The sequence below is a fragment of the Chinchilla lanigera genome, unplaced genomic scaffold, assembly GCF_000276665.1.
Source record: "Chinchilla lanigera isolate Chin_1 unplaced genomic scaffold, ChiLan1.0 scaffold00015, whole genome shotgun sequence".
Taxonomy (NCBI): domain Eukaryota; kingdom Metazoa; phylum Chordata; class Mammalia; order Rodentia; family Chinchillidae; genus Chinchilla; species Chinchilla lanigera.
In genome coordinates, this window is record NW_004955416.1 from 8,812,315 (window position 1) to 8,827,048 (window position 14,734).

Genomic DNA, 14,734 nt, shown 5'->3' on the forward strand with positions numbered 1-14,734 from the left:
TGACAAGTGTCTTTGGAGCTGTGGGGACAGAGGCACCATCACATCCCACTCTGCAAGAGGAGTCTGATGTTATGGTCAGTCTGTCACTACTTACACATAGTAAAAATAGCCACAGAGCAATCTCACTGGGGTCTGCACATCCCAGGGGAAAAAGCCCTCAAAGTGCACTGAAAGGTATGTATGAGGGCACTTACTGTATGCTACTTATGGTTTCAGAAATGTGGAAGCAAACGGTGTGGGCAGCACTGGGAGAAGAGACAGAAGGAGGAGACAGATGAAGAAGCTGGAGGAGGACCCAGTGGGTTGAAGCAACAAATGAGATGTACACGTATCAGGACAAAGGTGCCCTCTCTGTGCCCTGAACTGGGTCCCTTATGCCTTTAGATGAGGGCATCTCCTCCTCTAGGTCATATCTTTTCCCTTCAAAAGTCCTCTTTCAGAGATAATGGGTCAAGAGCACTTCCCTCCAAGTCCCTTCTCTCACCTGTGCCAATCCTTCCCCTCATTGCAAGGACCCGCTGAAAGCTCTCAATTGTCCCTGACACTCAAAATCAACACTATCATATGTCTGCCCACAACTCACACATCTGACTGCCTTTGTGACGTCTGCAGCATGGGGAAAGCCACGCCCAGTGCTGAAAGGACCCGCAGCCCCTGAATCACCCCATTTCATCATCTGGTAATGGAGATAGAGAAAGCGCGTTGGTTGCTGTCCTTACTGAGCACAGGAAATGGAAGCTATATCTTATGCAAGTAGGCAAAAGACTTCAAAAATGCCTCCGAAATATGTATAATTACTATATGTCAATGAAAAGATACATTTGAATAAAAACAAAGGGCTGGGAATGTGGCTCAGTGGTAGAGTGCTTACTTACCATGAGGGAGGCCCTGGGTCCCATTCCCAGTACCAAGAAACAAAAACAAATACGGACACAAAAAAATGAAATAAAAAAGAACTCATAAGTAGGCTCAACATTTGGGCTTCAGGATGATTTTTCAACCCAAATTTACACGGCAGGGAGAGGCCAGAGGGTGGGTGGGAGGGGAAGGGAAGTGGGGGCTTTGAAGGGCAGAGACTGTTTTCCTGCCCTGGTGAAAATACAGCCTCCCAGAAAAGCACCCCATCCCTGCTTATCTTCTAATCCAAATTACTCCTTTTCAAAACGCAAGAAGAAATATTTCTGATATACAAAATATATACAGAACAATCAAGCAAACACATACGAATCCATTCACATGGACTTAGAGTTGAAGCTCCCTATGTAAGTGACCATCACCCAAGACATGTGACCAACACCCACCACCTCTCTTCTTAGGGATAAGACCTGACCCAAGTTCACATCTGTCATTCCAGGTGTTTCTTCCTTCTTTCTCTACATACGTGTGAATTCCTAAGCTGTTTGGTGTTATTTTGTACATAAAACTATCTTCAATAACATCATTTAAAGAATATACAATCTATTGTAAACATGTTTTTCCCCTCTACCCAACATTATGTTTGCCAGATTCACCTATCCTAATAAGTATAGGTCTGGTTTATTCATTTGCGTAGCTATGAACTATACCACCACTATTTATCCCATTTTTGGTGACAGATATTTAAGATGTGTCTATGTTTTTGCTATTATAATATTTCATGAATTCTAAGGCTCATGCGTTTTCCCAGTTAAAAACCTCAGAAATAAGAAATACTTTTTTAAAATGATGACGTGTGATGTTTTAATTGGCCGTGTTTTCCTGTAGTGAGTGAGGGACTGGAGATGCGGTGACAAGTGGGACCAACCCAGCTGCTGTGACCACGGTCGCACAGAGTGTTTCCTCAGTGTGCTCCCCTTGGAAGAAACAATGGCTGGTGATGGAGTACACTGTCACCACTTTTACCAGAGACTGCCAAATTGCCCTGATTTACTCTCCTATCACTATGTAAGAATGTTCTCTCTGGGGGTGAACCAAGGGTAATGTATGAGTTTTGCCAACCCAATGAACATAAAATGGTATCACATTATGGCTCTCACAGTTCTGAAGGCTGAGATGTTTAACATCAGGTGGCTACACATGGTGAGGCCTCTCCCTAGCCAATCCAGTTCCATGACAGTAAAAATGACTCACCCTCTTGAGAACTGCTTTATCCCTCTTAACAGCCTAATCCCCAAGTAAAGGCCCCGAGACCTTTCAGGACATGGGGGCCAAACCTTACCATGAGTTTTGGTGGAATGAACCATATTGAAACCATTGCACTTGGTACCCAGGTCACTCTGCTTGGGGAATCTCCTCACTGACCGTGACAGGGCAGATGTGGTCCTGAGATGGGCAGTCAGCTGGGGCATTTTCTGAAGTCTTAAAGCAGCAGAGGAGTGATGGGGGTCTGTCTCACAGACAAGGACAACAACTTGAACTCCCATTATACTTCTTGCAGTCTTTTTCTTGATACATATATTGATAGAAATCAGTTTTGATTTCTATCAAAACTGAGTTCTCTGGGCTACTTAGGGGAAAATCTTGAATTTTTTGTCAAGTTGGCAAGGAAGAAAGAAAAATTATTGTAAATTTGGATATTAATGACATGTTTTCAAGGCTTTTAGATAATTTCAAATCATTAGAAATTGGAAACCTTGGTGATGTGATGGCATATTATGGAGCTATGTTTTAAAACCCCTATTCCTTAATGGCAGAGGAAAATGGTAATTACTTACTGCTTGATAGAAAAAAATTTAGTTATAATTTTAATTTTGCAAATATAAATATATGTAAAATCAAAACTGATTTCTATCAATATATGTATCAAGAAAAAGACTGAAAGAAATATAATAGGAGTTCAAAATGTTATCTTTGTGATAATTACTAACATATATGCACTGAACAATGGCACACCTAACTGCAAAAAAGAAGTACTACTAGCCACAAAAGACCAGATAAACATGAACACAATTATAGTGGGGGACCTCAATACCCACTAACACAAATAAACAGATCAACTAGACCAAAACTTAACAACGAAATATCAGAGTTCAACAAAACCTTCAATAAATGGACTTAACAGATATCTCGAGAGTGTTCCGTCCAACAAAAGATACACATTCTTTTCAGCAGCACATGGAATTTTCTCCAGAATAGACCACATAATAGCCAGTAAAGCAAGCTGAAGTAAATGTAAAACAATTAAAATTTTTACTATGCATATTATCAGATCACAGTGCAATGAAGCTAAAAATCAGTGACTAAAAACCCACAGAAATTATGCAAATGCATGGAACCTAAACAATGGGGCATAGAAAAATTAAGGAAGAAATAAAACAGCTTCTAGAACTAAACGATAATACCAGTACAACATACCAAAACTTAAGGGACACAATGAAAGCAGTCCTAAGAATGAAGTTCATAGCTGTGAATGTCCATAACACAAAAACAGTGAGCCCAAATAAATAACCTAAAAATGCCTGCAAGGTCCTAAAAAAATAATCAAAATAATCCAAACCCAAAGCTAGTACAAGGAAGGAAATAATAAAGATCACAGCAGAAATCAATGAAATTGAGGCAAAAATTATAAAGAATTAATAAATCAAAGCATTGGTTCTTTGAGAGAATAAATGAAATAGACAAACCCTTAGGCAGTCTAACCAAAAGGAGGAGAAAAAGACCCAAACACTGCAATTAGAAGAGAAAAAGGTGAAATCACAATGGACAGTGCTGAAATAAAAAAGATTTTTAACAACTACTTTTCAAACTTATATGCCAATTAATTGGAGAATTCAGAAGAAATGAATAGATTCCTAGATACACAGGAATTACAAAAAATGAACCTAGAAGATTTAAATGCTTGAATAATCTAATAACACACAATGAAATTAAAGCAGTACATAATAAAATCTTACTAAATAAAAATACCCCAGGTCTGGATGGATTCATTACTGAATTCTGCAAAAACATCAGGGAATATCTAATATCAATACTTCTCAGGCTTAATGAAATTGAAAGAGAAAGAGTATTCTCAAATTCGTACCTGGAAGCTATCATTACCCGGATTTCAAAACCAGACAAGGGGCCAATCAAAAAAGAGAACTATAGACCAATCTTTTTAAGGAATATAGATGAAAAAATCCTCAACAGAATACTGGCAAACAAAATGCAGTGAATCATCAAAAAGATTATACATCATGAACAAGTAGGCTTCATTTCAGGGATGTAAGGACGGTTCGGCATATGCAAATCAATAAATGTAATACATTGCATAAACAGAAGCAAGGGCAAAATCACATAATCATCTTAATAGACACAGAAAAAGCCTTTGACAAAATATAACATCCATTCATGAAAAAACAAAGACCCTGAGGAAAATAGATATAGAGGCACTTTCTAAATCTGATAAATCCATTTATGACAAGCATACTGGCAACATCATATTAAACGGGGGAAAACTGAAAGCTTTCCTTCTAAAATCAGGAACAAGACAGAGATACCCACTATCACCACTCCTGTTCAACATAGCACTTGAATACAGCTCAGTGGCACAGCGCCTGCCTGGCAAGCTCAAGGTCTTGAGTTCAATTTCCAGTTTAAAAAAAAAAAAAAAAGCAGTTATGTGAGAAAAAGGAATAAAAGGGGTACGTACAGCAAAGAAAGTCAATCATCATTAACTGCAGATGACACGATCCTCTAAATAGAAAACTCAAAAAATCTACCAAAAGACTTAGCATTAACAACCAACTTCAGGAATGTAACAGGATACAAAATCAATCCATAAAAATCCTTAGCATTCCCGTACACTAATAATGAACCCACTGAGAAAGAAATTAAGAAAAAATATCCTTCATGACAGCACCAAGAAAAATTAAATACTTAGGAATTAGTTTAAAGAAGTGCAGACCTCTACACTGAAAACTACAATACTCTGAAATAGGAAATTGAAAAGGACATCAGAAAACAGAGAGCTATCCCCTGCTCCTGCATAGGCAGAATCTAATTATAAATGAAGAGAAAAATAAAAGACAGATAGTAGGAAGTAGGGAGATAGATCTTTCTCAAATGGGGAAGGGGATCAAGAGATGGAGAGAAGGGGGAAAGAGGGATGGGAAAAGGGATGAAAAGAGGAATTATGATGTGTCCTGTGCACGAACCAACTCCACACAGGAAAGTAAACATTAGGCACTGCCACCATGTACTAATAAAAATTTTAAAAAATAAAATAAAGAAAGAGGTTATCTTCAGACAATAGCTTTAGCAATGCTCATTTTCTTTATTAAACTTTAAAATGTTTCTAGGCTGGGGATATAGCTCAGTGGCAAAGCACCTGCCTGGCAAGCGCAAGGTTGTGAGTTTGATTCCTGGTATAAAAAAAAAAAAGTTTCTATAGATAATAAAATGTTTCTAATGACTGTACTGAAAATATGTTACATATTATTTACAGGCAAAATAACAAATATTTTTTAAATGCAAAATTATTGTATGTTAAATAAATTAAAGAACCACGCATTTAGACACAGGGAAAGGAAATGTACATATTTTTATGGTTACTGTGTTCCAGGCCACCCGGCCAACTCTGTAAAAAGTACATTGGCATATTCTCTCGTACTGTCCTCTTCAAGTACCAGGGAGCATTGAACCAAGATGGCACCAGGCAGGTCTATCCAGGGGAGGAGCTTTTCCTCAAAGGCCAGGAGGCCCTCTCTTCCTCCTACCGAGCAGCTGGCTCAACGCCCAACATCTGGACCCTCCTCTTTCCCTGACTAACATATCCACCCAGTATGGAAGGCAGGGGGCAGAGTCAGGCTCATCAAAACCTTAACCACAACCAACATCACAGTTCTGATGGCAGGATCTTGAGACTGTCCCACATGGAAGCCAGCTGCATGTGTGAGAAGGGCTGTCAAAGACAGGAAAGAATTAGACTGGCTTCATGTCACAGGAGGATGTTGTGTCACAGCTGGGAGTAGAAACTTGGCTTTGTGGGCGGGTAGATTTGACTACAGTGTAGGAAACCACTTGGTTGTTTGGGAAGCAATAAGCTTTTATACCTTGAATTATGCAAGGGGAACCTGCCTGGGAGATAGAGACAGAGGAGATTGCTGTTCTGGGCAAGAAGGTTGGCCTAGAACCCAGCCCATCTGTTTCCGTGTGGAGATTCTCTTATTCTCCAGCTTCCCTGTCCTGAATCTGCAAGACAACTTGTCAATCCCTTTAACTACCTGAAGCACCTGTGGGAGAGGATTCCTAGAAGCCAGGTCAACTTTGTTGCCTAATAGGTAAAGAACTGCTCCAATGACAGTGATTTCGCAGGCAAGGACAGAGGACAGGGCAGGGCCAGCATGGCCCGAAAGAAGTTACTGGGGCCCCTAAGAGTCAGGATCTGGAGATGGTCATCCACCCTGCCTTTCTCAGAACCAGCCCTGGAACTCATTTCTTGAGACAACATTGATGGAAACATGGAATCTTTGTCCTATGTGGGTCTCCTGTGCTGAACGACACACCCCTGCAAATGACACAAATGATCTTACATGGAGGTGGAAGACACCAAAAATACAAATCAAAGGGCCACCAACCAAAAGCTTACAACAACCACAACAAAATCCACAGCCTTAGAAAAAATTTGCACTGACACTCCTTTCCAGCCTTGGCCTCGGACCCCACAGCCACTGAGATGTTGATGCCCAAGAAGAACCAGATCACCATTTACGAACTCCTTTTTAAGAGAGGCGGTGATGGTGGCCAAGAAAGACGTCCACATGCCCAAGCACCCGGAGCTGGCAGACAAAAATGTGCCCAACCTTCACGTTATGAAAGCCATGCAGTCTCTCAAGTCCCAAGGCTACGTGAAGGAACAGTTTGCCTGGAGACACTTCTACTGGTACCTCACCAATGAGGGCATCGAGTGTCTCCAAGACTACCTCCACCTGCCCCCTGAGATTGTGCCTGCCACCTTGCGCCACAGCCGGCTGGAGACTGGCAGACCCTGGCCCAAAGGTGTGGAGGGCAAGCAGCCCGTGAGGCTCAGGCGAGGGGAGGCTGACAGAGACACGTACAGATGCAGTCCCATGCCCTCTGGTGCCGACAAGAATGCTGAGGCTGGGTCAGCCACCGAATTCCAGTTTAGAGGCGGATTTGGTTGTGGACGCGGTCAGTCACCTTAGTAAAGTTGGAGGACTTTATTTTCTGTTGAATAAATGTGTAGCGAGAAAAAAAATTCACACCGACAAAGCTAGAGAATAGAGTAGGAGATCTGGAGTCAAAGATGCTTCAATCTGTGTCTTGGCTCTAGTACTAACCAGATAGCTGAGTGGCTACTCTACCTCTTAGAGACTCATTTTTCTCACCTATAAAAAGAGTAAACAGAATCTCTTTCACAGGATTCTTGTAAAGGTACACACACTTGATTACATGACTGGTGTACAGAATCTGACATATAATAACACTTAATAAGGCATAGCTATTGCTGTTTTTATTACTTTTGCTACAGGACAAATAAATTGGGAAAATTAACCATAAGTGAACTTGGAAAGCAAAGAATTTAAAGGTCGACGTGGGCTGAAGAGGTCGGGGAAAGGTTTGTTCACTGATGACAGAGACATTTGAATGCCTGCTGAGTGCTAGGAACTCTGCTGTAGGCTCTGGGTTTGGAGATGTTGCCTACCTTCCAGAGAAGTAAATTTGATAGTGAACAGATGAATACAAGCAATTTATCACTGTCATCAGCTATAGGTGTTGTGATGCAGTCAGGAGGAGGAATCGGGAACCATCTCCCAGCCTTTACGCTAACGCCTAAAGGAAGATGGGAACTTGGCTTAACGGGGCCCGCAGGGAAGAGCCTCCCAGACTGAGGACAGAGCACAGGTTCCACTGAGTGGTAGCAGTGCTGCCATGTTTGGGAATTCTGCAATAGGGAGTGATGAGGTGGGAAGCACCGGTCACAAGTGGCGTTGAAGACCACGGTAGGGACTCGGTGTTTTACCTCGAGTATCTTAAACAGAAGAGGAATGTGAGTAAGAACACTCTGGCTGCTGGGCAGGATGGGAATGGGCAGGACTGGAGTCGGGAGGACACTTCAGTGGCCAGGGTGAGGGTAGAGATGGAGAGATGTAGCAGGATGCACGCGGTGTTTCTGGGAGAACCTTTAGGGTACTGTGATGGCGTGGACAGTAGGGCGACGCAGAGGGTGGCCACAAGGCATTGGGACCTCGTGGACAAAAGCAAAACCCAGAGAGGCTGGGCCTGGCAGGAGCTTGGTTCAATGTGGGAGCAGATGGTGCACCTGGGAGCAGGCCCTGGAGCTGGACCTGAAGTGGGGTTTATGTTTGGAGAGGCAGCAGGAGGTCAAAAGAGAGCCCTCTCCAGGAGGAGAAGCTGCAGAACACGGAACAAGAGGCAGGAATGAGCTTGCCTCACGCCATGTAGGTGCGACAGAGGGATAAGCCCTACCAGGAGGAAAGGGTGTGGGGCAGGAGGGTGGGATCCCAGGTGGGGCTCTGGAGCCAGGTGGAGGGAGCTGCCTTGATGGCAGAGATAGTGGGATGCTGGAAGCTTCTTAGGTCAGCTGCCAGCCAACCATGAATCCGCCCTTGGCACAAGTAGGTCTATGCTGGGGGAAGGAAAGCCTCGAACAAGGAGCCACACAGCTTATGTACCCTGAAAATATTTCCATAACCTATTTTGTGCTGAGAAAGAGAATGGTATGGGAAGTTTATAGACAAAGTCTCCCAGGACTTCGTCTTCTCCTTGGTTCCACCTAACCTCATTGGCTGTTCTTTCTCAGTTCCCTTTGATGGCTCTTTCTTGGCTGGGCTTCCAAAAGGCAGAGAGCAAAAAAAAACCACACACTTCTGCTCCCTCTATTCTGTGCCTTTCCCCTGTCCTCTGGAGATCATCTAGCTTAGTGTCTTTGGAAACGGGTGCATTCTCCTTTGTATATATATTCACACAGCTGATTTCACCAATCTAGTTTCTGATCTTCAGACTTGTATTGTCAACTGCCTGCCTGATCAGCTCTGCTTGGATATGAATCTCCAGTTAGACAGAAATTTCCAGTCCCTTCCACCCCAGCTTCTTTGTACCCTAGTGTCCCCAAACTGGGTACCTCTCAGTCATTAAGGCAAAAACCTAAGGAACACCTGTGATTTCTCATTCCATGGCCAATGTATCGACAGTCCTATAAATTCCACTTTCAGACAGATCCATCACTACCACCCCTTATCAAGCCACTACCCTTTCTCTTGGGCTACAACCAAAGCCTCCTCACTAGTCTCCCTGCTTTTCCTCTGTCCAGGTGACAGTCACAGCAAACCAGCCAAGCAATCAGTGTAAAACACAGACAGTGGAAGTACGCCGTAGACCCACAGCTCCTTTCTGCACATCTTGCCCAGCATAAGGCTCTGATCCCTCTCCCGCCACTGCCTTCTCCTCCTCTTTCCCTGGTCTCTGCTTGCCAGACACCTCTGTTTTCTAGTTCTACAACCCACGTGACCAACCTGTGTCCTCATCTTTAAGATCTTAGTTCGAAGCTCACCACTGATCAGATATCTTCTCTCTCCTGTCAGCTACTCACTATCACATATTTGTTTTTCATATCAGAAATTGTCCTGCAGTTTTTGTCTGGCTCCCCTACTAGGATATAGGTTTCACGAGGGCCAGATGTTGTCTGACCTGCTTAGCACTCTGTCTCCCACTCCTAGAAAAATAACATTAGGTGCATAGTGGGAGTTCAATAAATATTTGTTCAGTGAATGAAAAAATGCTTCAGCTGATTTGATCTCCTGGAGAGAATGTGGCAAGCGGCAGGAAGAGTTACCCAAGAGTACAAGGCAGAGGTGTAACTGAAGAGGAGAACAGCTAATCCAATGAGCTGGCTTTGGCCAAAGAGGTACTGGATGGTTGGTAACAGGCTGCCCCAGAATGGGAGCCCCTACCTGACCTTGTCCACAGGTTGGGCCCAGGGGGAAGCCTCCAAGGGTCAAGTGGAGGGTTGGGCAGATGCCATGGGAAGACTGGCAGGTCATCCCCTCAAAGCTACCACATACATAATGGAGGATTCCACCGTCACTGCCTGGGCACACATTCCCCATCATCCATGCTGTCCCTTACACATACACTTCCCCCTGCAGAGCTACAACTCTTAATCGTACTCAGATATTTCACAGAGGGCTTAGAGAACAGCCAACCTTCCAGTCTCCTAGAAATTCCATGGAGATTTACAAAAATAAAGTGCCTACAAAATCCCTGACAGTTCCCAATAAATCCTTTTAACTTTTTTTTCTTTTTTTTTTTTTGGTACCAGGAATTGAACTCAGGACCTTATGGTTGCCAGGCAGGCACTGTACTCCTGAGCTATATCCCCGGAACCTCCCAATAAATCCTAATAAATGATGACACATGCGTGCACACAATGCACTATGATCTGGCCATTAAAATGATAATTTGAAGTTTAGGTTACAACCTGGAACCATGACTATAATGTTTAAGGTAAAACATATGTATAAACATGAAGAGCACAACTGTATAAACATTGTTAAAGGAGAAAAAGATGGAAAGGGAAGAGTTATTGTATTGGCCTAATAGAATTATGGTGGCTTTGTCCTTTATGTTTTCCAAAAGTTTTCAGAAGTTACTTTCACATACATAAAAATGAAATTATTGGAGACTAGAATAATGTTTACCAGGGTCTGAGAAGGGGATGGGGTGGGAAGATGAAGTGAGAAGGGTTAAAGGGGGCAGGCGGCAGTTGGATGGGAGAAATGAAGTAACTTCTGAGGTTATACAGCACAGTTGGATAACTGTGCTTGACAACAATTAATGAAATTGTCAAAATAGCTAGTAGAGGATTGTGAATACTCCCAACACAAAGAAATGATGTCCAAATTGACAGAGATGTCGATTACCCTGATCTGATCATTATACATCTTTTACATGCATCACATGGTCACATTGTATCCAATGAGTCTATACAATTACCATGTGTCAGCTAAAAATGAAAAAAGATTTGTAAAAGAAACTGTTAAAATTGAATTTAAATTTGAAATTAAAATAAATATAATTTTATTAACATTTAATATTAAATCATATTAAATTAAATATTAAAATTCAACACAAAACATTAAATACGTTCCTGTGGTTTTCTGCGTCCCAGCCATGTGCCCTTTCTGCACTGCTGCAGCTGGGAAAAGACAAAGGAGTCACAGGCACTGGGTCAGTCCTATGCCGGACAGGGATGGAGGTGACAGGCAGAAATAACAACCACAGTGACCCACACTGCTCCAGCTTGCATGCTCCAGGAACTGTGCTGATAATGTTCTCACACCTCACGTAAATACTTTCCCCAGACAGAGGCACTGAAGAAGGATAAGTGTATAAATGTATCTGAGGTACAACTGACACATGGCTGAGAAGGGAGCAAATCTGATTTCAAAGCCCGTGTGTGGAGCCATTCTAAGGAGGCCAGTGCTTTCACAGATGCAGATACTAAACCACTGTGTTTTCATGGCTGCCACATCTAAACATGACCCAGGAAGCTTGGGACAGCCAAGCAGGCAAGGACAGGTCCCTGACCTCTTTAGCAAGGCAACGGGCAGAGAGGTTGTCCTGATTCCCATCTCCCCTTTACGTAACATACCAAGAGTGGGCCTGGCTGGGTGTGGTGGCCTGCACCTGTGATCCCAGTTACTTGGGAGGCCAAGGCAGGAGCATCACAAGTATAAGGCCAGCCTGTGCAATTTAGCAAGAGCTTGTCTCAAAATAATACAATAACAGTAAGAGCTGGGGATCTGGCTCAGCTCGCTTGCATAGCATGTGTGAGGCCCTGAGTCCAATCCCTTCCTTACCTCTCCCCAGAAAAGTGAGCCTGGCTGACACCACCGCTGTCTGGGTAGAAGGTGGCCTGAGGACGAGGAGGAAGGGCAAGAGGCCTGCCCTTCTGGAGGACATGTACCTTGAGAAGGGTGAGATGGAATGGGGCGGAGATTGGGGGAACTACACATCTCCTGTGGCTCTGAGATGGCCATGGGAAGCGTTCCCCACCCCACAGCTGTCAGCCTAGCCAAGGGGCGAGCTGGGTTCTCATGAGGGCAGGGCCACCCCCGCTCAGTGGCCTCTCATTACTTTGTGTGGTAGACCCTAGGATGCAGGTGTGAAGTGGGACCTCTGGGGTCAGACGAGGTGACTCCATGTTGGAGGCTTGTGCTGGACCCAACAAGCCGGAGCCTAGGGGAGACAGACCCTGGAGGGTCTCTGGGAGGTGGGGAGCATTGTCAGGGCCTTGGCCAGCAGGAGGAAGTGAGGCCTACCCTGCCGAGCTCAGCCAAGGGACACAGGAACACTGTCCCTCAGATCGTGGGATGCTGACAGGAAGCCCCTTGCTATCCTGGGAAAAGTCTGGGCCAGATCTGGACAACTGACATTACCTACAGATGCTGGTGGGTTTTGTAGCCTACTACATTTACCAGATGGGCCTTATCAAAGGTGTCTCTTTGCTGCACCTAAGATGGATTTGCAAATGGTCAAATCAGTGTATCCAGCTCCTTCTGAACCGCAGGTGTGTCTACACATATGCCCCACCATGCACCATGGTAGATCCCGTGGACTGCGGACAGCCCTGGACCTGGCTCCCTGCTAGGTGCTTTGCATGTACATGTGCATGATCACATCCGTTCTCCCCATAACATATTCCCAGAAAAACCCGCCACCGTAGATTGCCATCGACATTGCTGTGTGACCTCTCTGAGCCTCAGTCTCTCCATCAAATGCAGACACTAATTCCTAGCTGGGAGAGTACCAGGTATATAGAATGCACCCAATAAAAGGTCACCGCTATTGTGAGCAGATCTGAGCAGGGAGAGGTATGGATGGGTAAGTGATGGGGAAGAGGTGAAAGGGCTCTTCTAGGAAAGAAAGTGTCTTGGTTACTTTCCTCTCACTGTGAAACAAATTACCCAGTGCCCAAAATTAAGGAAGGAAGGGTTTATTTAGCTCACAGTGTGTGGAGGTTTCAGTCCATACTAGGCTGGCTCCAAGGCAGAGTGATGGCAGAGAGCAAAGGTTCATGGTGGCAGAACACGGCAAAAACAACAAGAGCAAAAAGGGAGGAATGGCGCAAGCAGCCTCTTTCCCTCCCTTACATTGTAAACAGGCTACCCCCACCCAGGGGGGGGTGTAGCACTCACATCATCTCCATGCCCTCCTCTTCCACAGGCTCAGGGTATATACAAAGTAAGCACCCTGGCTCCCTGCTGAGTCACTTAGTCAGACCTCTAGTCTCCCCAAGTTGACACAATGTATCAACCATAACAGGGAGGAACTCACACAAATGCAGAGGCTTAACTCTGAGGCAAAGCAGGTGGTCTAATTCTGAGTAACTGAAGTGGGGGTGAAATTCCCCATGAATACAGACATACCTGAGAGCCACAAGGGGCCACGAGAAGTAAAGGTGGGCGATGGAGAGTCTCCAGGTCTTGTGTATCTCCCCACTCACTGGAATGTCTTCCGGAACCACTGTCTTCTTCATCCCCTTGGGGGCTCAGAGTTCCCAGGCCACAGGCGCTTTCTGAGGGCTGCGGATTCATTCCAGGCTCGTCCCCTGAGCTGGGCTCAGAACAGTTGTGTGGAGCCAAGGGATGGGATGGTGGGAGACTCCTGGGAATTTCAAGGACGTTTTGTTAAGAAAGTGGCAGGGCTGTCATCAGGTTTCCGCTGAAGAAGAGCCAGATGAATTATTAAGGAGGTGAAGGAAGTCAGAGCTGAGCTAACAGAGGCCCTCACTCTGGGAGGATTTCAAACAGCTGGGCCCGCTCTGGTGGTGAGAAAGTCTAAGCCTTGTAGAGGGAAACCAGGGCCTAAAACCATGCTCACCTTGGGCAGCACTGGGTCAGGGAGGCAGCATTGTGGGTGGGGCCAGGCTCAGGAGAGCACACCTCAAATAGCAGAAGCTATTTTTAAAAGTGTGAAACTCAATCTCTCAGCAGGGAGAGGAGCGAGTGAGGCTGGAGGTGAAGTAGCCCAGGCCAGGAGGCCCCAGGAGAGACTCACTTTCCTGGAGAGTGACGCCACTGGCTGGGCTCTTGCTTCGCACCCCAGATCTCTATTGAGTCCTGAAAATAAATGCCTGGCCTCGCATTGCAAGCTTACGGTGGAGGCTATGAACCGCAACAGAGTCTGATAATTTATTCTGCCTCTCATTTCAGCCTTTTCTTTCTTCCTTATTTTTTCTTTTTCTTTTTCCTTTCTTTTTCTTGGGAGTACAGGGATTGAACTCAAGGCTTTTGCATTGAATACATGCTCAGCCTTTTTTCCTTTTTTTTTTTTTTTAAATTTGAGACAGAGCCTCCCTGAATTGTTAGTTGCCCATGGTGGGCTCAAATTTGCAATCCTCCTGCCTCAGCCTCCCAGAGCGCTAGGATTATGGGTGTGTATAACCACACCCAGCTCAGCCTTCGGTTTGGTAGACGTAGAGAGTGCACCATAGCTCTGTATTAAAAAAAAAAAAAAAATCAGAAATTAAAAACAAAAACAAACCCTCTTTGTAGTCTGCTTACAACTATTTTTTAAAGTACATTTAAAATGTGCCCCTTTCTGTCCCTCCCTGCTGGCTCTGAGCTATCCAGCATCTTCTTGAGTTGGAAACCAGTCTGTCACTCTCCTTCCCGCTTTGGAGATGCTCTTTCCTGAGGCCGTGGTTGAACCATAGGCTGTGTCTAGCCTCGACAGCCCCACCAGAAGCCATGTGATGGCCAGGTCCATCCCCAGACTGACCAGTGGTCAG

The 14,734-nt window shown here is 44.6% G+C and overlaps 1 protein-coding gene and 1 pseudogene across 3 annotated transcripts in view; one reads left to right on the forward strand and one right to left on the reverse strand.

Annotated features, from left to right (window-relative positions):
- The window catches only part of Pla2g4e (phospholipase A2, group IVE), a 60,565-nt gene extending 46,695 nt beyond the window's left edge, over positions 1-13,870 (reverse strand). The window contains exons 1-2 of one of the 3 annotated variants that reach the window (XM_005381321.1): positions 13,825-13,870; positions 13,371-13,608 (exon numbers count right to left, since the gene is read on the reverse strand). In XM_005381321.1, coding sequence (XP_005381378.1) covers positions 13,371-13,538 — 168 coding nt within the window. In that variant the 5' untranslated portion in view covers positions 13,539-13,608; positions 13,825-13,870. Of the gene's footprint in view, positions 1-484; positions 507-13,370 lie in introns of those variants that run through there. The other 2 variants (XM_013512526.1, XM_013512528.1) reach the window with 2 other exon arrangements.
- LOC102016704 lies at positions 6,635-7,124 on the forward strand (annotated as a pseudogene).
- Positions 13,871-14,734: the final 864 nt, after the last annotated feature.